This window comes from Drosophila serrata, unplaced genomic scaffold, assembly GCF_035046125.1.
Source record: "Drosophila serrata isolate PLE 108 unplaced genomic scaffold, ASM3504612v1 contig_350, whole genome shotgun sequence".
Taxonomy (NCBI): domain Eukaryota; kingdom Metazoa; phylum Arthropoda; class Insecta; order Diptera; family Drosophilidae; genus Drosophila; species Drosophila serrata.
Genome location: NW_028257248.1, coordinates 63,763 through 86,544, shown reverse-complemented (window position 1 = coordinate 86,544; position 22,782 = coordinate 63,763). Strand labels below are relative to the sequence as shown.

The following is a 22,782-nucleotide window of genomic DNA, read 5'->3' as shown; positions in this document are numbered from 1 at the left end:
TTGGAAAAGTAGGTAAAGAAAAGAGCCTCTTTTCGGTGGGAGGCGTAACCGCTAGATGGGATTGCTTCCGGCACTCCGTGAAAGAGTCCCCAGTCGGACTTTGCTTCATGCGGTGAACGACTCAGGATAGAAAAATATGTCAAGCAAGGATGGCCTCATGGTCCCCTGTTCAGCAGAGTGGCAAGCGCAGCATTCAGTGGAAATCTGTGGTAAAGTATTTCCCTATCGGGATATTTGTTTTAACACGAAGTGCGCCGATAATAAATAAGAAAATCCCAGCAAACAAACAACGTAGAATTCCTTTAAATGAAAATCGAAAAATATCAAGAGAATAGAAACCTATTAATATGAACTTAATATTATATTTTCGAGAGTTTGTGTGCTTTTTATGTAGTATAATTTTGTTATCTTATTTAACCACAGTTATTGATTCCTTTTAATATTGTTGGTTAATCTTTAACTGAAACAAAATTATTAAAAAGAAATTCGTTGAATTAAAAAATAAAGTAAGAAAAAGTCGAGCGGGATTTGAACTCGCGCTAGCCTGTTTGGAAGGCGGAACCCCTGAGCCACGCGCCATGATCGCCTCGCGACGGTAAAGTAAAATATCAAGCGAGGAAAAAAATAAATGTCTTAAAGGGGTTTTTGTCCCTCTCATACGCCATATGCACATGTGCGTATATCGCCGGCGCAATTATAGTTTTCTACGTGGCGCGATGTACAAGCGGCTGGACTGTTAAACATTAAGACGTAGGTTCAATCCCCAGTTGATGATTTACTAAAATTAACAATTTAATTGTAACAAATGAAAAAAACCAGCTTGTTAGAAAGTCGAAGCTCTATACAATTATTTTTTTGGAATCGGAATTTTTTGAATTTTTTCTATACCTCTTTTGATGAATTTTATTATGAGGCGAGCACCATGAATTTGGTCACGAACGGGTTCGCATTAAAGCCAAAATGAATTTGGCTAAAAGTCCGACTCGGCTTTACCCCCTCCCAGAACACGCTGTCGGTCAAAGTTAAACGGCAGTCTTCTGCCTCGCCAAGTGGGGACATATGCGCAATAGTATTTATAGGATTAGATTGTTAGGTCTAACCAGGTTACGGTTTTCGTTCTTATACATATTTTCCAAATTCTATTATTTCTCAGGCCTTGTATAATTTAAGTTGAGGTTAGGTCCATGTTGTAGCTTTAAAATTTCTAAATTCAGTCTTAAATTTTAGTTTAGGTTTTGGTATGCTGCTCACGAGGTTAAAATTTAGTCTAGGTCTCCATTTCATGAGCTGTAAAAACTAAGAAGTCGGCCTAGAATGCTATAGTAGTGACACCGCATCGAGGCTCGCAAAGATTTAAATTCACGCGTCCGCCCTTTTAGTCGGTTTTATTTCGCTGGCCACTCTTTGCGACGCCCTAGGTCGTTTTTATACCCTTGCAGGGTATTATAATTTCAGTCAGAAGTTTGCAACGCAGTGAAGGAGGCACCTCCGACTATATAAAGTATATATATTCTTGATCAGGATCAACAGCCGAGTCGATATAGCCATGTCCGTCTGTCCGTCTGTCCGTCTGTCCTTCTGTCCGTCTGTCCGTCTGTCCGTTTCTACGCAAACTAGTCTCTCAGTTTTAAAACTATCTGAATGAAACTTTGTAGTTAGCCTTCCATATACTCTCACTCGTATATATGTCGGAACGGGCCGGATCGGACGACTATATTATATAGCTGCCATAGGAATGATCGAAAAATTTTTACAAAAAAAATTTTAACTTTTTCAGTTTTCAATAGAATTGGATCAAATTTAAGATATAGCCATTCTACAATACTCTACAATTTTGCATAAAATTTTATGAAAATCGGACTACTATATCATATAGCTCCCATAGGAACGATCGAGAATTTAATACAATTAAATTTTTAACTTTTTCAGTTTTCAGCTGATTTTCATCAAATTTGAGGTATAGCCATTTTGTATTAGTCTTAAATTTTGTGTCAAATTTCATGAAAATCGGACGACTATGTTATATAGGTGCCATACAAACGATTGTTTGATGTAGAGGAAAAATGCAAATCTGCGAATGTAAAACTGCAAATATAATATGTATAGGTGAATGAAATGAAAGCAGGTATTACTTCATTTTTTTTAACACAAATAAATATAATTTATATTATTGAGATTCCAAGTCATAGAAGTTCTATCTGCAAGGGTATATAAACTTCGGCGTGCCGAAGTTAGCTTCCTTTCTTGTTTAATTTTATGATTGCTTCAATATCTGGCAACTTGAACGATACAGTCGTCCTATCTAGCCCGTTCCGACTTAAATATGTTCTAGTGAGAATAAAAAAAGACTATCTGCAAAATTTTATGTAGATAGCTTAAAAAGTGAGAGACTAGATTGCGTATAAACGAACAGACAGACATGACTAGATGGAATCGGCTGCATAAGTATAAAAAGGTACATTTTTAAAATTCGTATCCATTTCATTTACATCCATTCCCAAAAAAGAAAAAAAAAAATTTATTGTTTTCGGTATTTAGCCGCAAAGTTAATATTAATTCAAACGTTTAACCGGCATAACACTTTTTCCCTTTGTAATAATTTGTTCAACGCCCTCTTTAAATTTGATCTTCTTGAAGTTTTAGGACGAGTTCGCCTTGATTTTTCTGAAGATATACTATCAAAGAAAGCAATTAAATTTGACTAAAGGTTAAGTTTATAAATTAACATTATTAAAAAATTTACATTAATAATAAAATATGTTTTATTATTTTCAGATTTGTTCTGCCTGGAGTTCTATTAAAACATAACGATGATTTTTTTTTTTAATATCTACCAATCTTCAACCCATCAATGCATCTATATGTAACTATGTACACATACATACATAAAAACGAGTACAAGCACGTTAAACTATAATTGATAAAATAAAAAAAAATAAATAAAATATAATTGAGAGCTGAAAAATGTGTAATTAAGGAAAGCTTAAAGCAATTTTTCATTAAAAAATATAATTCAGTAAGAAATTAGTTAAATTTACTTGCTAAAAATCTTTAATATTTTTTTTGGGACCAATTCTGCCAACATAAGTCTATAATTACATCGAACAACTTAGTCAAACATTTAATAACTTAATTGATTTTAAAATACGTTAAATGCTCCACACAACCTTGTAAATTTACCAAAAATGTGATTTAAATAAACTATTGGTTATAAAAATAAAATAAAATAATCGTTTTCTAGTTCTCTAAAAAAGTGGTGTCGATTTAATTTTTTTTTTTTTTCATTCCAAAGCCGTTTCTTGAGACATTTTACATTCTGATTTAAGATTCAGTTTAGCTTAAAACCAATGGGGGTTTATAGTTGTCAAATAGAAAACTGGCGGAAAAGGTTTTCGGATGAAAAGGTTTATTTGTGCTTGCCAATTAAAGTCTGAATAAATTTAAAGATATTCTACTATGGAGGATTTCTTGTTTTTAAAACATTAATACGAATGAGCAGCTAATAGCGTATCTCTGTAACAGAACATGGTTAAATTTAATCTGAATTGGGATGCAACACTAAGGGTATATAGGATATAGTATTTCTACTTGGTACGTGGAAAGTCAGCTGTCTCAACAAGTCAGCACTTCCCACATCACTAGTAAGTTAATTAGGAGGAATCTATTAGAATAAATAGGTAATCTTTGGGTTGCGTCCCAATTTAAACCGCGTAGAGCGAAAAGTAAAAAAGTTCTTTTAAGCCCATTCGATGCGTTTACTGAGGGAGGAACTAAAAAATTATATACGAATTTAGAAAGATAGGGGTTATTGAGTTTCTTCGACCACCGTTTAATAAATCCAGGCACTACCCTGGCTTTATTCACCATAGACGAAATATGATTGAAAAAGTCAAGTTTTAGGTCCAAGCGGACGCCACGTCATCAACTAAATTAATTCTGTAAGTAGCAAGCTTGAGAACAACACGAGAGAACGTTATTAGCTTGCATTTAGAGCCGTTTAAGTTTAATTAATTTACACGGCACCAAGTTTGAAAATTATTGAGATCTGTTTGTAAATCCGACTGGCAAACGACGTCCTTGTATTGCAAGCAAAGCTTGACGTCATCAGCGTACTTAGGAGTTAGTCAAGACTTTGGTCAGGGTATTTATAAAAAATGTAAACAATAAGGAACCCAAATGACTCCCTTGCGGTACGCCAAAAGTAAATAGAAGTAGAAGTAAGTAGACCATTAGAAAAATTATTCTTAAAGAGGACCTTTTGAGTCCTGCCATTCAGATAAGTTGAGATCCAATTAAGAAGATCAACTAGAAAACCCGTTAAATCGAGTTTCCTAACGAAGTGAGAATGGTAAACTGCATAGATTACATCTGTCTGAAATTAATTATTGAAGTCCTTTATAATATAAGAAGAGACCTCCAAAAGATTTGTTGTTGTTGAGCATGTTGACATGGAGAAATAACTGATCTACAAAGGTGCAGCAAGTGAGAAGTAATTGTTTTTAAAAAAATTTTAGGGATGGCCGACTTAAAGATTCCTCTATAATTGCGGGCATTCAATTTGCTACCTTTTTTATGGAGTAGATTAATAAACCATTCTTTCCAAATAACGTGATAGTGGGATGTTTCTATGGATAAGTTAAACAATTTCAAAAGGGCGACGGCACAATTCCTAAGCACACAGCCAGGAATTCCGTCGGGATCTGGCGAATAAACTGGCTTGACACGATGAAGATACAAAAGTAAAGAACTTTCATTTAGGCTAGGACAGAAAAAAAGCTTTGATTTGGGTATGTCGTAGAAATAAGTCTGATGTAAATTCGAAGAGTTTGAATAAGTTGCTTGAAAAAACTGCGAAAATAGATCGGCTATTGCCCGATCATTATTTGCGGTAGTATTTGCAAATGAAAGCGAGGGAGGATTTGTTTTTGGCTTACCTTTAGTGTAAGATGAAAGGGCCGATTGAGAACCGGTGAATTTAAATTTTGCATGCAGCCTAGATATTTTATTTTTAAGTCGGCTCAACTCTTTAGTAAACCATGGCGGCTTGTTCGAGATTGGTGGATAGGTTATCGGAACACATTAAGTAAAGAATAAATTCATGGCAATGTAAAAAATATCCACGGCAACTGCAATGTCAGTGCACATGTATAGATCGGACCAATTGAACTCATTAATAAAATAATTCAGCCGTTCAAAGTCCGCCTTGCGAAAACAGATTATTTTTTTGGCTGGACGGTCAGATAGATTCTGTACGTAAGACCCAATGTCAAAAGTCACATCGAAAGTTGGATAATACGGATCTCCGGGCTGCGTCAGAGACGCCACCCTGGCTAAACTGACTCTCGCAGGGTCAGAGACGAAACAAAGATCGAGCAAGCGCTGTAAGGAATTTCGCACATGGTTAACTTGAGACAGCGTAATTTCGGACAAGCCAGCGATAAAGTCATGTTGTGTAGAAGTTAGGAGAGTATTGGTGAAATTATTTGAGCACCAAATAGCACCAGGGATATAAAAATCACCTTGGACTACAAACTGGTCTCTATTCAAAAGTCTTCTGAAAACCATTTGAACAGCGGAAAGGTGGTTCTAATAATTAGGAAGTTCCGACAATGGAGGTATGTTTGAACAGGTAATACTAATGCACCTACCTTTGATAGATAGCTTCACACAAAGGAATTCAAAATCGTTGCATTCCTCAAAGGTTAATAATTCTGACATGACTGAGGAGTCCACCGCTATAAGAACGTCTCCCCATCGCCTGATAGGGCGATCTAGCCGATATACTGTGAACACAGCTGGAAAAACTTCGGAGCTCAGAATCTCCGGCTTTAATCAGGTTTCTGTGAGCAAAAAAACCTGAGAAGCGAACGAAAGGCTTTCAGAATACAAGTTAGGAAGCTTACTACGTAAGCCTCTTACATTCTAATAGGAAATACCTAGGGATTAGGTTAATTTTTTGGGTCGGGATTACGAAAACTCGATAAAATGCTTTAAAACCGTTTTTGGTTTGCCGCATAAAAGATATCATCTCCCTTTCTACATCGCGACAGGCCTCGCAGCAGTAACGCAGGCCGATGTTGCCGTTTGTAAGGTCACCTGCAGAAATAACCTTTTTGCAGGTTTTGGCGAAACAGCCAATATTTGCGGACATTATTAAGCGGCACAGTGAAAGCGAGAGATAGGGAGAGCGTGGGATATGGATAACTAAAACGTTTAGCTGTTGCGACGGCGCAAACAAAGGCAAAACGAAGAAGGCACAAAAAAGGAATGCAAAATATGCAAAACCTAGCACTAGCAGCACAACTAAATTGCGAAATAAAACCAATTATATACACAATTCAGAATGCAGAATAGCTGCATGCGCACGCGAAGTGAACGGGAAGTTGTTGACACAAAATAGAAGATTTAAGTTATCCCGGATGGTTATTTGCAAACTTTACAACAAAACGAGATCGCATGAAAAAAAAAACACGTCCGTTCACTTTGAAAGATGAAAGATTATTATAATTATTATGGATACTTCAGTTTTTGTCTTTTCTTGTTGCCCTTAATTATAAATCAATCTCTCTCAAGAGAGTATAATTCATTGGATTGTATTACAAGAACCCAACTCAGAAATTAGAATAACCTCCTTCTAGCTTCACTTTGTGAGTACACCCAGAACGTATGTACATTGGAGAGTTTTTAAAATATTCATTTTGATGTTAAGAAAACAACTTTTTATTTTATTAGTATATCAAAGTACATATGTTAAACTAATAAATAAAAATAAAAAATAATGTTTTTATATATTTTTATATTAGCTAAAACTCTCCACAACTCCACATACTGTATGATTTGAGTAAGTAGAAAAGGAAGAAGTGTATTTGACTTATATGTACGCAAGCTAGCTCTCATCTGTCAGGTGTGGCCAGGTGTTAAATAACCAAGGCTTGATTAAAATTTTAAATTTTCTCCACTTTTTCAAGAGCTTCATAGCAGGAAGAATAACTCTTTCTGGGCCTGATCAGACCACGCCTGATATTCATCAAATCTACGACTTCCAATTCCGTTCAAAAAAACTAATCAACTTCCAATGTATTTCCTGGCAGAATACAAGAAGCTTACGTATATGCTTCCTAAATTGTATTCTGATAATCTTTCATTTGCTTCTCATGTTTTTATGCTCTCGTAAACATTTCAGTTTTTCTAGCTGTCTTTGTAGCATACCGGATAGATTGGCCTATTTGAGGAATGCAACGATTCCTCTGAATGAAGCAATATCAATGTTTATTACACGTTCCTAAATTCCTCCATTATCGGAACTTTCTATTTAATGGAACCAATTTTTTTTTTGCGATTTTAATATCCCTGGGGATTTTTGGTCCTAAACTAAATCCACAAATACACTTTTATTTTAACTTCAACACAACATGATTTTATTGCTGCCTTGTACGATGGAAGAAAGAGTGAAAAAATTCAAAGACCAAGAGGAAATTTCAGTTCGATGTGATCCGTCTGTTGAGTATTGTATTTTAAATTTTATCACAGTATTTGCCAAAATTTCTGAATGTGGAATAGGAATTACATTTGGACCAAATGCGCATTCATATGCATATACAAAAATTGGAATTGACAACTCCATGTGGGTTTAATAAAAATTTTTATCCTATGTAAAGTGGTATTTTCAAAGTCGGTGACCAACATTTCTCGAAAACGGCTAGCCCGATTAGTCTCAAATTTCAACACGACCTTCTTAAATATTTTTTTTAGTATTTAAGATTTTTTGTCTCCAATAAATAGTTTATTTTTTATAAACAATTTGATAAATGGAATTTCGGTGAAAAATCGATTTAAATGATCTGTTCCCTGTAATAATGTATTTTTAGCTAGTAGGAGAATGAGTTCATGTTTAAAATTTAATACAACTTTCTTATAGTCTACAGCGAATCCCATTAGCATTTTAAGTGGTACTGAAAAGGTGAAATGACCACCAGACTCGATAACATTTCCTCCATTTCACCAAGCGTTGCGATATAGATGACCCTACTGTTGTTCGATGGAGAACAAGTTTTTGAGGGTTGATGCAGTACCAGTGAACCTGGTCCTGTCCAGCTCACATTCGTTCAACTCATATTAGATTTCGTAAAAAAAAAAAGCCATGGAATTATTTTTAAGCAGTCCATCAAAGCCGTTTGTACTAGTTGCCCTGTATTTTTATGAATAATTCTGGTAAGAGTACCTTCAAAGTGGAGAAAACTTTCACATGGACGGACATAAAAATCTTGGTTTTGTATTGTGATGCGAACTTCATCATTTGTTTTAAAATTTTTGTTGATATGGATGATAAATATGATATTCCGTTTTTTAGATGGTTTCGTCATGATGATAGATGTTGATGCTCCCACTTCACCTTTTATTTGTTAAAATTGATAAGGGGGCGAAGGACAGGATTTGTATTTTATATTATTATTCTGCTGATCCTAGGCGTAGACGAATGGGTCCACGCAAATCAACTAAATCTCAGTTCTGATCAAGTATCCGTACTTCTAGTATGCTTATTTCTCTGCAGTTTATTTTAAATAAATTAAATTCCCTGGTGTATTATCATTATTATTATTATTATTATTATTATTATTATTATTATTATTATTATTATTATTATTATTATTATTATTATTATTATTATTATTATTATTATTATTATTATTATTATTATTATTAGTATTATTATTATTATTATTATTCCCGCAAGGGCACCCCAATCCGGGGTGACGGGCCTGACATACCAGCGATCCCTAGTCACGGCACACACAACGAAAAATGGACAATGAAGGAGACGCATTCAGGAGGAGCAACTTGATGACAAGATCACCGGACAACACCGTGGGGATGATAACCCATCTAAATCCAAATCTCGCTGACAAGGATAACCCAGAGAATGAATACGGATCAACCTACCAACGCAACAGACCCCACTGCTTACACAGACTTTAAAGATAAGCTCCCCGCGACAGGAGCTGATATACAAGATGCAGGCACTAGAAGAGAAGGCCTTATCAGAGTGCAAGGCAATTCTCAAGAAAATGAAGATCGCAATGCAAAAGCAAAGGAATATCAGCATGGACGTAAGGGATGGCACCTCAGAACTCAGTGAGCCCTTTGATGTCAGGGAAAACTACCGATCTAGCTGGAAAACCGCAGAAAGGGAGCGGTCAAAGGAAAAGAGAAAAGCCAATGAATACGCACCTGGCAATACAGTGAGCGAAACCCCCACTTCGACACTTCAGAAGAGGACGGCCACTAGCCCGGCGGCGCAGGAGAGGAGTAAGAAGGTAAAAAATAAACAGGAAAACGATGGTTTTCAGACGGTCACATATAAGAAGGGGAAAAAAGAAAGCAAAACTAAAGAAGGACATGTCAGACAAAGTGAAGCTGAGGGAACAAAAGGAAAGACTTGCAGAAGAATGCGTACTCGCCCTGCAGCCGTCTTAGTCAGACCGGCAGAGGGAAAAAGCTATGCCGAGGTGCTGCGCAACCTGCGAAAAAACCTTAAACCAGAGGAATCCGATAGCAATATACTGTCGGTCAGAAAAACGAAGGCAGGTGATATGCTCCTGGAACTTGCAAAAGGAAGTGAAACGGTCAAGTTATGTGAAAACATTAAGGATACTCTTAAAGAGTGTGGAACAGTGAAGACCATGAGGCAATTGGTCAAACTGGAAATCAGAGACATCGACAGCATCACACAAGAAGACGAAATAATTTCAGCAATCAGAGAAGGTATAGGCGACACGCACCAGGAAATCATAATCCACTTGACAGGAGTAAACAGCTCAGAACAAAGGAGAGCGTTTGTTACGTTACCAACGGAAGACGCTCTGAAGATACTGACGGAAAAACGAATAAAAATAGGATGGACCCCATGCCGCGTTAAGCGTTGTCTCGATATAAAGAGATGCTTCAAATGTTTCGGAGTGGGACATTTGCAAAAGGATTGCAAAGGACCGGATAGGAGAGACCTCTGCATTAGATGTGGTGAAAGTGGTCATAAAATGAAGACCTGCACTAAAGCTCCGAGATGTTGTATTTGTACATCAGAGAACAGGAACGACGTCGGACACCTCCCTGGGACGGCGCATTGCCCCAGTGTAGCCAGGAAAGGAAAGCCATGAAGATTCTTCAAGCAAATATGCATAGAAGCAGAACGGCAAATGACCTGCTGCACCAAATTGTGCTGGAAAACAAAATTGACGTTGTTATCATAAGCGAACAATATAAGAAACGGGACGAAGGCGTCTGGCTGGAAGACGACACAAAGACGGCGGCGATCTGGATCCCCGACCCTACCACTCTTTCACACAGAGGCGACAAAAAAGGTAGATGCCATGTCCTAACACAAATAAGAAACTGGATAATATTTAGCTGCTATTTGACCCCAAGTGACGACATTCAGACTTTCCAGACGAAACTTGAATGTATTGAAGACAACGCCAGGCAAATAGGAGGAAACCTTATAATAGCAGGAGACTTTAACTCAAGGGCTCAAGAATGGGGCATGGCATCAACTGACTCTCGAGGCCGTAGAGTCCTAAATATGGCAGCAAGTATCGGAATGCTATCAGCAAATGTAGGAGCAATACCGACATTCCATCGAGTGGGGAACGAGGGCACAATCTCCGACATAACCCTAGTGACAGAAAACTGCGCGCACAAGATCGCCGATTGGAAAGTCCTCGACACCTACAACGGAAGTGATCATAACTATATAAAGTTTAACATAGCAGAAAACGAAGTGACTACATTGAGACCAACGAGAAAAAGATGGAACGTTAACCGACTAGACAAGGCAAGGCTGATACAAGAAATTGACGCAAGGCAGAACCGACACAGCGGCGGTAACGCAGTTAGCAACAACCTGGCAAACAGGCCTGCAACGCTGCAATGCCAAAAAAGGGCAATCCTCGAAGACAAGGACAAGAAGCGTATTGGTGGACAGAAGAGATAAAAGCTCTTAGAGAAGCGTGTATTAAAAACAGACGCCGCCTCACGAGGGCTAGAGGAAGGGGGATTCTCACAGAACTTAATGACGAATTTAAGAAATCCAAGAAGGACTTAAATGCTGCCATCCGGAAGAGCAAAACGGAAAACTGGCAACGCCTCTGCAACGACGTCAATTCTGACCCATGGGGGCTAGGGTATAAAATCGTGATGAAGAAGCTGAGAACAAGAAGCACAACACCAGAACTGGAGGAAGAACAAATGGACCATATAGTCAAAACGTTATTCCCCACTCATACAAACAGTAAAGCGAGAACTTCTCCACCAATAGCAGAGCAGATCGAACTCTTCACAATGGACGAGCTACTGAAAGCGGCAAAAACCTTAAAAGGGAAGAAGGCTCCAGGGCCCGACAACATCCCAGCAGAGGTGCTCAAAGTGATCGCGGAGAGCAGACCCCAAATCCTGCTGGATATGTATAACGATTGCATTACCAGCGGGAAAGTCCCCGACATCTGGAAGAGGCAACGATTAGTTCTCGTAAGTAAGGGCAAAGGAGATCCCCTAACCCCATCAGCTTATCGACCACTATGTATGCTTTACACTACCGGGAAGCTACTAGAGAAAATGATTAAGCCACGCCTATCAGCAGCGATCGAAAGAGGTGGGGGTCTTTCACCGATGCAGTATGGCTTTAGGCCAGGCAGGTCGACCATTGGAGCAATCCAAGAAGTCGTCAACCAAGCGCTCAGCAGCCAACAAGGCAACCATTTCTCGAGGCCGGTAGTTCTCCTAGCAACACTGGATGTTAAAAACGCATTCAACAGCGTTAAATGGAACAACATAATTGATGCCTTGAAAAGACGATTCCAAATCTCAGGATACCTGATGCGGATAATACAGAGCTATCTTGAGAACCGACGACTACTGTACCAAACAAAAGCAGGAGAGAAATGTATAGAGATAACTTCAGGAGCGGCACAAGGATCAATACTTGGACCGGAGCTTTGGAACATCAGCTACGATGAAATTTTTCACCTAGACATCCCTGAGGGCACGACTATTGTGGGGTACGCGTACGACATAGTCGCAGTCATTACAGCTCGAAATACCGAGTACGCACAACGTATGTTGACGCAAGTAATGACACGCGTAAAAAGCTGGCTGAACTCACACGACCTGAAACTGGCAGACGAAAAAACAGAGCTACTTTTAGTCAGCAGAAAAAGGATCCCTCTAGAAATAGACATGAGAGTTGGAGAGACTTTAATAAGGACGCAGAAGGTTATAAAGAACCTAGGAGTTAGACTGGACTCAAAATTGACATTCAATGCACACATACAAGAGAATAAGAAGCGGGCGACCGAGACTACAAAGGCGCTTAGCAGACTCATGGCAAACGTGGGCGGCCCTTTATAATCAAGGCGGAAACTCTTAATGGAGATAAATCACGCACTGTTTTGAGGGTCGGCGAGAAACAGTTGCCTCAGTTCCAGCAGCTCGTTTTTGGCTCCAACGAAGTTTGTAGCGTTATCGGACCATATTGTGCCAGGCTTGCCCCTTAGGCTTATGAAGCGCTTGAGGGCAGCAATGAATGAAGCCGCAGACAAATCCTCCACCAGCTCCAAATGGCAGGCTTTAGTGGCGAAGCAAACAAATATTGCGATATAGCATTTGACGGGTGGCCGGTTTCTGACTTCAGACTTGGAGTAGAAAGGACCACAGAAGTCGATGCCCACTGTGACAAATGGTCGACTTGGCTGCACGCGGTTGGATGGCAAGGGGGCCATGATGTGCTCAGCTACTTTGGGCTTTAATCGAAAGCAGCGAATGCATTTGTTGATAGTGACGGCGACTATTTTTCGACCACCAATTGGCCAAAACCTTTGCCGTAAAGCCGCCAATAAGCTCTGCGGGCCTGAGTGAAGAAATTTCAAATGATAGTGAGCTATGATTGCTGACGTGACTGGCCAACTCGAATAAGTCCCGATTCATCGCAGATTGGATGCAGCGAGTACAGCTTGCTTTTTGAGGAAATCTGCCTTTCGGATTGCAGGGCCTTATACTCCTCAGCAAAGTTGATGAGCTGGATTCCCTTGATGAGCAGATGCGTGCCTCCCTTGATGTCGTCTACTGTAAGAGGTCCTCGCCGTCGTGGGTCATCCTTGGCTATTAGCATTAGGATCCGATGCAGCTTTCCAAAACAATTTTGAAACTTGCCGCCATACGAAATATCCTGGCTTTGCTCAGCACCACCGCGAGGCGGCGGCGTTCAGGCACATCTACTAGAGTAGGCGTATGAGGCGGCCAGCAAGCTTCGTCTGTCCGCAGGAATGGTGGGCCCTCACGCCACAACGTCGAATCCAAAAGTTCGAGCGGAGTACATCCTCTGGATAATATGTCAGCCGGGTTGTAGTGGGTCGATATATGATGCCAAGCCATATCCTTGGTCCTTTCTTGAATCTGCGCGATTCTGTTGGAGACAAAAATGTTAAAGTCTGATGGGGCCTGGCGAATCCAAGAGAGCACAATTGTTGAGTCAGACCAACATTGATATGTGCAAGGCTGAGAAATGGCATTAGCGATGTTGTGGATGAGTTCGGATAGCAATAGAGCTGCGCATAATTCAAGTTTGGGTATGGTTAGTGGTTTAAGCGGCGAGACTCTAGACTTGGAGCAAAGCAAATGTGATGAGTAGGTGCCCCCTGTTTCGGAGCGCTCATAAATATAGGCACCATATGCCGCCAAGCTTGCATCACAAAATCCATGAATTTCCAAAGATGAGTCAGATTGCATGATGAAGCGAGGAAATTTTAAATGGCTGACTGCCGAGATTTGCGCGGAGTGTTCCAACCATAAGGAATGCAAAGATTGTGGCAAAGTCTCATCCCAGTCGAGCTTATCTTTCCACAGGATTTGCAGGAATATTTTGAGCCTGGTTATAATGGGCGCTATAAGACCTAGGGGATCGTAGAATTTGGCTACGGCTGATAAAATAGACCGCTTGGTAGCTGGCTTGTCTGCTACATTTCCAGAGAATCCAAAAAGCAAATTATCGGAACTTGTATCCCAGTATAGGCCAAGTGTTTTGGCGACGTCAGTCCCATCACTGAATTTGAGCATTTTCTCGCGATCAGCCTCAAGTTCTCCTTCAAGCGCGGCCGGCTTATTGGAGCACCATTTACGAATTGGAAATAGGCCTTTTGCAAGTAACGATTTAACCTGCTGCCGGATATAAACGACCTCTTCGATCGAGTCGCCTCCAGAAATAAGGTCGTCAACATAAAAGTCCCTACGCACGATCTTGGCTGCCACAGGAAAATCCTTCTCCTCATCATAGGAGAGCTGCTGCATAGCACGAATTGCTAGGAATGCAGCAGGCTTAGTGCCATAAGTGACGGTGTCCAGGGTGTATATTTTAATTTCTTCGCTTGGACTATCACGCCAGAGGATGCATTGGAGCAGATTATCAGGTTCGGTGACACGCACACAGCGATACATTTTGCAGATGTCGCCGCATAGTGCCACTTTAAAGAATCTGAACCGAACCAAGCCAGCAAAGAGCAACTCGTTTAAAGAGTATCCAGACGAAGACTTGGCAGAACCATCGAAGACTACCCTGAGTTTGGTAGTCGAGCTGTCCAATTTGTGAACGCAGTGGTGGGGCAAATAATATTGCGGCAAAGCTGACTGCTTGCAAGAGAGCGACATATGGCCTAAATCGATATACTCCTTTATAAAGGCAATATATTGAGCCTTGAGATTAGGATTTCTAGCCAATTTGGATTCCAATAGACTAGACTAGTCTTTGCGGGCAATCGAACTGAATATTGGCCTGACTCAAGCCGAGAATAAGATTGAGCAAATAAATTCTCGCACAAGGCATCCTCATCAGTTGGAGCAGATGACGATCCACAATAGCTGTCAATTTCCCAAAACAATGCGGGAAGAGAAGTGTGTTTATGGGACGGCGAAGATATGCCACCGGATACTACCCAACCCAATCTAGTTTTTTGCAAGGAGGGAAGGTGATCGGCCAGCCGTATCTGCCCAACGCAAAGCAGGTCGAAGAAGATTCCAGCTCCTATAAGAATGTCAATCTTTTGACTTTAATGAAAGAGCGGATCGGCGAGGAATAAATTGCTGGGGATGTTCCATTCTGAAGAGTTGAGGTCGAAATGCGGCTGATAATTTGTGATGGTGCTAGTCATTATTGCAGCGAATGATGTTCGGTAACCTTTGTTGCGAGTGAAGACTCTCCTATACCTGAGATGCATGTATTTGAGCGACGAGTTGACAGTTGCAATTGATGAGCGAGTCGAGAAATAATGAAATTAATTTGCGATGCAGAGTCTGGCTCTGCAGGGCTGCAAGGCTCTGCAGGGCACCATTATGCCGGAACGATTTCGGACATATATGATGGCAGTAGCAAGAAGCACATAATCAGATTGATGATCTACCGAGGCTTTAGGTGGGGGTGAATTTGGCGAAGCAGAAATGAGCGAGGCACTATTTTGAGGAGCAGAAGTGGATGTAGGCTGCGAGGGTGATGAAGCAGAATTTGATTCCAAATGTAGCAATGTATGATGCTTAGAGCGACAATGCCTGCAGCTCCCAGCTTTGCACTGCTGCAGGATGTGGCCTTTACGCAGGCAATTTAGGCAAAGATGTAGCCTTTTTGCTTCTTTGTAGCGTAATGTGGGACTCAAGGCAATAAATTGTGGACATTTCGAAATAAAGTGATCCTTAGAATCACACAAAATACATAATGAGGTGTAGGATGATGCGGTGCAAGCGTTTTGGACATTTTTATTTATAGTTTTTCCCACCTGCTTGTTAGGTGTGTGGGTTACCATAGCATTTTCAATGTTTTCCATCATCCGACATCTCTTCTCCAAAAAGGCAGCCATATCCGTCCATTTTAGCAGCTTATTGGTAGGCAATCCCTCTTCCCACTTCTCCTGGGTATGCTGATCCAGTTTGGAGGACACCAGGGAAATGAGCATTCTATCCGCAATCTCCTGGGTGGTTGCCATTGTGTTAAGGGCTCGCAGATGAGAGTTGATGCCGTCGCTCAATTGCCGCAAACTCCTTGCCGACCCTTTCACCACACTAGAAAGCCTGAAAATGCCCCTGAAAATGCAAAAGTTTGTTATCAAACCTAGCAGTCAATAGGTCGACTGCCTTCTCATAATTGGCCTTTGTTGGCTCCAGCGAGAGAATTGTGTCTAACGCGGGGCCATCCAAACAGGAGCGTAGATGCTGGAATTTTTCCAAATTGGTCAGGTCCTCGTTGTTGCCGATGACTGTAGTGTACATAGCGTAGAAATCTGGCCAGTCCATATAAGCGCCTCCTAATCGTGGCAGCTTAAACTCAGGCAGCCTAGTGGCCCGGACACCAGCCCTGGAGGTTGAAGCCTGCTCGATGTTGAAATTTGGGAGTGCAGTCGAATTTATCACTGACACTCGGCGGAGTTTTGCTAGTTCGCGAGATATTTTGGATTTCACCGCACAATTAATGTTTAGAAATTTTGCACGCACATCACTAGCCAGCTCTAGTAGATTGAGCCTTTCGACAGCTGTTTGAGATTTATCAAAATTATCTTGCATTTGTTCAATAAGCTCAAGCCTGACTTGAAGGTCGGCCTCATTAAAATGAGACTCCTATTCTGAACCGAAAAAGTCATTTAAAGCCACTAGCTGTCAAAAAACCGAGCCCGCTTTGGCTTTATAAAAGTCAAAATCACTATTGGCCCCGGATGGGCACGCAGTAACCGAATCATTCTCTGCCATTTTATTTTCAAAAAGAGTATTCAAATGTCACCTTGGGTTTGCGACCGATGCAGCTGTACCAAACGCAGAGAATAGAGAACGAAAGAATAGCGGAGCCAAGCTTGGCGTTCACTGACCGCGAGCTAACGGTTCTATCGGACCACCAAAACCAACAGCACAAACACAATTTGCACGAGAAGTATATAAAAGGGCTGCAACTATATGCTAGTGCACAAATATATAAAGAGATGCTATGTACTCGAATGTACCGATAAAGTTCAATAGCGATGCAACGATATGCAATTGTATTGTGTGAGCATACGAACTATATATAAGCACTTTTCACCTTTTATTTTAACGAAAACGATTTTTTACGCGATCACGTCGGGGTCACCAAATGTTTTGAGGAGGGCATTAATTTATGCCACCTATTAAGCGAATTGATTTAGCGAGGGGTTTGTTTTGTGTTGGCGTAAAATTAGTTATGTTTTAATTTGTGTGTGCTTATGTGTGGTTTGGTTACAACGTTTTTGTGTGTTTTTAGTTTCAACGTAAGTGAGCGAATGAATCGAGAGAATAGATAAGCCAAACAGAAGAGCTGCGGCGGAAGAGCTTTCATGCCGGCTTATGAGGTGGAAAGCTTCTGCCGCAGCTGATCGCTTGTTTACAAATAATGATTTAAAATATGCTAATATTAAATCTGCTGCTTCTGCTCCCAACAATTATTATTATTATTATTATTATTATTATTATTATTATTATTATTATTATTATTATTATTATTATTATTATTATTATTATTATTATTATTATTATTATTATTATTATTATTATTATTATTATTACCCCCGCAAGGGCACCCCAACCCGGGGTGACGGGCCTGACATACCCGCGATCCCTAGTCACGGCACGACCATGGATTCCTCAAGGACCAATGCTTGGATAAAATTGTTTGAATCGACGATTGTGGGCTGACGAATGCGGCATTCTGTTACCTTAGTAAGCAAGAGTGACATCTCGCAGAAACGGCTTTCAGGAAAATGCCTCCTTCGCCTCCGTCCAATTAAAACTTGGCAAGTCTCTTAGTACGTTCGAACCACACACCGATGGCTCGGTGGTGCAGGTGCAGTTGAATGCATTCCTGCTTAGAGTCTGTCCTGGCTCTGAACACAGATGCCCATGAAGCTCTGTGTCAACCCTCGCATGAACCTCACTGCTTGCATAGGGACCCATGGGGACATTTTGGAATACTGCACATATGCGGGGAGATAGCGGCTTAGAGTTTGGACCCACTTAAACAAGATGACTAGCGCACAACGAAAAATGGACAATGAAGGAGACGCATTCAGGAGGAGTAGCTTGATGACAAGATCACCGGACAACACCGTGGGGATGATAACCCATCCAAATCCAAATCTCGCTGACAAGGACAACCCAGAGAATGAATACGGATCAACCCCCCTACCAACGCAACAGACCCCACTGCTTACACAGACTACAAAGATAAGCTCCCCGCGACAGGAGCTGATATACAAGATGCAGGCACTAGAAGAGAAGGCCTTATCAGAGTGCAAGGCAATTCTCAAGAAAATGAAGATCGCAATGCAAAAGCAAAGGAATATCAGCATGGACGATCTAGCTGGAAAACCGCAGAAATGGAGCGGTCAAACGAAAAGAGAAAAGCCAATAAATACGCACCTGGCAATACAGTGAGCGAAACCCCCACTTCGACACTTCAGAAGAGGACGGCCACTAGCCCGGCGGCGCAGGAGAGGAGTAAGAAGGTAAAAAATAAACAGGAAAACGATGGTTTTCAGACGGTCACATATAAGAAGGGGAAAAAAGAAAGCAAAACTAAAGAAGGACATGTCAGACAAAGTGAAGCTGAGGGAACAAAAGGAAAGACTTGCAGAAGAATGCGTACTCGCCCAGCAGCCGTCTTAGTCAGACCGGCAGAGGGAAAAAGCTGCGGTGCTGCGCAACCTGCGAAAAAACCTTAAACCAGAGGAATCCGATAGCAATATACTGTCGGTCAGAAAAACGAAGGCAGGTGATATGCTCCTGGAACTTGCAAAAGGAAGTGAAACGGTCAAGTTATGTGAAAACATTAAGGATACTCTTAAAGAGTGTGGAACAGTGAAGACCATGAGGCAATTGGTCAAACTGGAAATCAGAGACATTGACAGCATCACACAAGAAGACGAAATAATTTCAGCAATCAGAGAAGGTATAGGCGACACGCACCAGGAAATCATAATCCACTTCACAGGAGTAAACAGCTCAGAACAAAGGAGAGCGTTTGTTATGTTACCAACGGAAGACGCTCTGAAGATACTGACGGAAAAACGAATAAAAATAGGATGGACCCCATGCCGCGTTAAGCGTTGTCTCGATATAAAGAGATGCTTCAAATGTTTCGGGGTGGGACATTTGCAAAAGGATTGCAAAGGACCGGATAGGAGAGACCTCTGGATTAGATGTGGTGAAAGTGGTCATAAAATGAAGACCTGCACTAAAGCTCCGAGATGTTGTATTTGTACACCAGAGAACAGGAGCGACGTCGGACACCTCCCTGGGACGGCGCATTGCCCCAGTGTGGCCAGGAAAGGAAAGCCATGAAGGTTCTGCAAGCAAATATGCATAGAAGCAGAACGGCAAATGACCTGCTGCACCAAATTGTGCTGGAAAACAAAATTGACGTTGTTATCATAAGCGAACAATATAAGAAACGGGACGAAGGCGTCTGGCTAGAAGACGACACAAAGACGGCGGCGATCTGGATCCCCGACCTTACCACTCTTTCACACAGGGGCGACAAAAAAGGAAGATGCCATGTCCTAACACAAATAAGAAACGACAATATTCAGCTGCTATTTGACCCCAAGTGACGACATTCAGACTTTCCAGACGAAACTTGAATGTATTGAAGACAACGCCAGGCGAATAGGAGGAAACCTTATAATAGCAGGAGACTTTTACTCAAGGGCTCAAGAATGGGGCATGGCATCAACTGACTCTCGAGGCCGTAGAGTCCTAAATATGGCAGCAAGTATCGGAATGCTATCAGCAAATGTAGGAGCAATACCGACATTCCATCGAGTGGGGAACGAGGGCACAATCCCCGACATAACCCTAGTGACAGAAAACTGTGCGCACAAGATCTCCGATTGGAAAATCCTCGACACCTACAACGGAAGCGACCATAACTATATAACGTTTAACATAGTAGAAAACGAAGTGACTACAGTGAGAGCAACGAGAAAAGGATGGAACGTTAACCGACTAGACAAGGCAAGGCTGATACAAGAAATTGACGCAAGGCAGAACCGACAGAGCGGCGGTAACGCAGTTAGCAACAACCTGGCAAACAGGCCTGCAACGCTGCAATGCCAAAAAAGGGCAATCCTCGAAGACAAGGACAAGAAGCGTATTGGTGGACAGAAGAGATAAAAGCTCTTAGAGAAGCGTGTATTAAAAACAGACGCCGCCTCACGAGGGCTAGAGGAAGGGGGATTCTCACAGAACTTAATGACGAATTTAAGAAATCCAAGAAGGACTTAAATGCTGCCATCCGGAAGAGCAAAACAGAAAACTGGCAACGCCTCTGCAACGACGTCAACTCTGACCCATGGGGGCTAGGGTATAAAATCGTGATGAAGAAGCTGAGAACAAGAAGCACAACACCAGAACTAGATGAAGAACAAATGGACCATATAGTCAAAACATTATTCCCGACTCATACAAACAGTAAACCGAGAACTTCTCCACCAATAGCAGAGCAGATCGAACTCTTCACAGTGGACGAGCTACTGAAAGCGGCAAAAACCTTAAAAGGGAAGAAGGCTCCAGGGCCCGACAACATCCCAGCAGAGGTGCTCAAAGTGATCGCGGAGAGCAGACCCCAAATCCTGCTGGATATGTATAACGATTGCATTACCAGCAGGAAATTCCCCGACATCTGGAAGAGGCAACGATTAGTTCTCATAAGTAAGGGCAAAGGAAATCCCCTAACCCCATCAGCTTATCGACCACTATGTATGCTTGACACTACCGGGAAGCTACTAGAGAAAATGATTAAGCCACGCCTATCAGCAGCGATCGAAAGAGGTGGGGGTCTTTCACCGATGCAGTATGGCTTTAGGCCAGGCAGGTCGACCATTGGAGCAATCCAAGAAGTCGTCAACCAAGCGCTCAGCAGCCAACAAGGCAACCATTTCTCGAGGCCGGTAGTTCTCCTAGCAACACTGGATGTTAAAAACGCATTCAACAGCGTTAAATGGAACAACATAATTGATGCCTTGAAAAGACGATTCCAAATCTCAGGATACCTGATGCGGATAATACAGAGCTATCTTGAGAACCGACGACTACTGTACCAAACAAAAGCAGGAGAGAAATGTATAGAGATAACTTCAGGAGCGGCACAAGGATCAATACTTGGACCGGAGCTTTGGAACATCAGCTACGATGAAATTTTTCACCTAGACATCCCTGAGGGCACGACTATTGTGAGGTACGCGGACGACATAGTCGCAGTCATTACAGCTCGAAATACCGAGTACGCACAACGTATGTTGACGCAAGTAATGACACGCGTAAAAAGCTGGCTGAACTCACACGACCTGAAACTGGCGGACGAAAAAACAGAGCTACTTTTAGTCAGCAGAAAAAGGATCCCTCTAGAAATAGACATGAGAGTTGGAGAGACTTTAATAAGGACGCAGAAGGTTATAAAGTACCTAGGAGTTAGACTGGACTCAAAATTGACATTCAATGCACACATACAAGAGAATAAGAAGCGGGCGACCGAGACTACAAAGGCGCTTAGCAGACTCATGGCAAACGTGGGCGGCCCTTTATAATCAAGGCGGAAACTCTTAATGGAGATAAATCACGCACTGTTTTGAGGGTCGGCGAGAAACAGTTGCCTCAGTTCCAGCAGCTCGTTTTTGGCTCCAACGAAGTTTGTAGCGTTATCGGACCATATTGTGCCAGGCTTGCCCCTTAGGCTTATGAAGCGCTTGAGGGCAGCAATGAATGAAGCCGCAGACAAATCCTCCACCAGCTCCAAATGGCAGGCTTTAGTGGCGAAGCAAACAAATATTGCGATATAGCATTTGACGGGTGGCCGGTTTCTGACTTCAGACTTGGAGTAGAAAGGACCACAGAAGTCGATGCCCACTGTGACAAATGGTCGACTTGGCTGCACGCGGTTGGATGGCAAGGGGGCCATGATGTGCTCAGCTACTTTGGGCTTTAATCGAAAGCAGCGAATGCATTTGTTGATAGTGACGGCGACTATTTTTCGACCACCAATTGGCCAAAACCTTTGCCGTAAAGCCGCCAATAAGCTCTGCGGGCCTGAGTGAAGAAATTTCAAATGATAGTGAGCTATGATTGCTGACGTGACTGGATGATCCTTGGGAAGCAAAATTGGGTGTTTTGCATCATAATCCAATAATGAATTCTGCAGCCGACCGCCAACTCGAATAAGTCCCGATTCATCGCAGATTGGATGCAGAGAGTACAGCTTGCTTTTTGAGGAAATCTGCCTTTCGGATTGCAGGGCCTTATACTCCTCAGCAAAGTTGATGAGCTGGATTCCCTTGATGAGCAGATGCGTGCCTCCCTTGATGTCGTCTACTGTAAGAGGTCCTCGCCGTCGTGGGTCATCCTTGGCTATTAGCATTAGGAACCGATGCAGCTTTCCAAAACAATTTTGAAACTTGCAGCCATACGAAATATCCTGGCTTTGCTCAGCACCACCGCGAGGCGGCGGCGTTCAGGCACATCTACTAGAGTAGGCGTATGAGGCGGCCAGCAAGCTTCGTCTGTCCGCAGGAATGGTGGGCCCTCACGCCACAACGTCGAATCCAAAAGTTCGAGCGGAGTACATCCTCTGGATAATATGTCAGCCGGGTTGTAGTGGGTCGATATATGATGCCAAGCCATATCCTTGGTCCTTTCTTGAATCTGCGCGATTCTGTTGGAGACAAAAATGTTAAAGTCTGATGGGGCCTGGCGAATCCA

At 41.8% G+C, this 22,782-nt stretch overlaps 2 protein-coding genes across 16 annotated transcripts in view; one reads left to right on the top strand and one right to left on the bottom strand.

Annotated features, from left to right (window-relative positions):
- LOC110185388 (calcium/calmodulin-dependent protein kinase kinase 2) overlaps positions 1–3,227 on the top strand; it is a 113,066-nt gene extending 109,839 nt beyond the window's left edge. For 10 of the 15 annotated variants that reach the window (XR_015272928.1, XR_015272936.1, XR_015272933.1 and 7 more), the window contains 2 exons: positions 2,638–2,707; positions 2,776–3,227. The gene's annotated coding sequence lies outside the window, so the exon portion shown is untranslated. The remainder of the gene's footprint in view (positions 1–2,637; positions 2,708–2,775) is intronic. The other 5 variants (XR_015272938.1, XR_015272934.1, XR_015272925.1 and 2 more) reach the window with 1 other exon arrangement.
- An 18,416-nt stretch (positions 3,228–21,643) lies between these two features.
- LOC147642800 (uncharacterized) lies at positions 21,644–22,441 on the bottom strand. The gene has a single exon (XM_086838594.1). It carries the CDS (start codon positions 22,439–22,441, stop codon positions 21,644–21,646), a length of 798 nt encoding a protein of 265 aa, XP_086694720.1.
- Between the last annotated feature and the right edge of the window lie 341 nt (positions 22,442–22,782).

Bases quoted from the DNA above. Each gene is read 5' to 3' on its own strand.
- LOC147642800 (XM_086838594.1), bottom strand. From the start codon at position 22,441: ATGCTAATAGCCAAGGATGACCCACGACGGCGAGGACCTCTTACAGTA.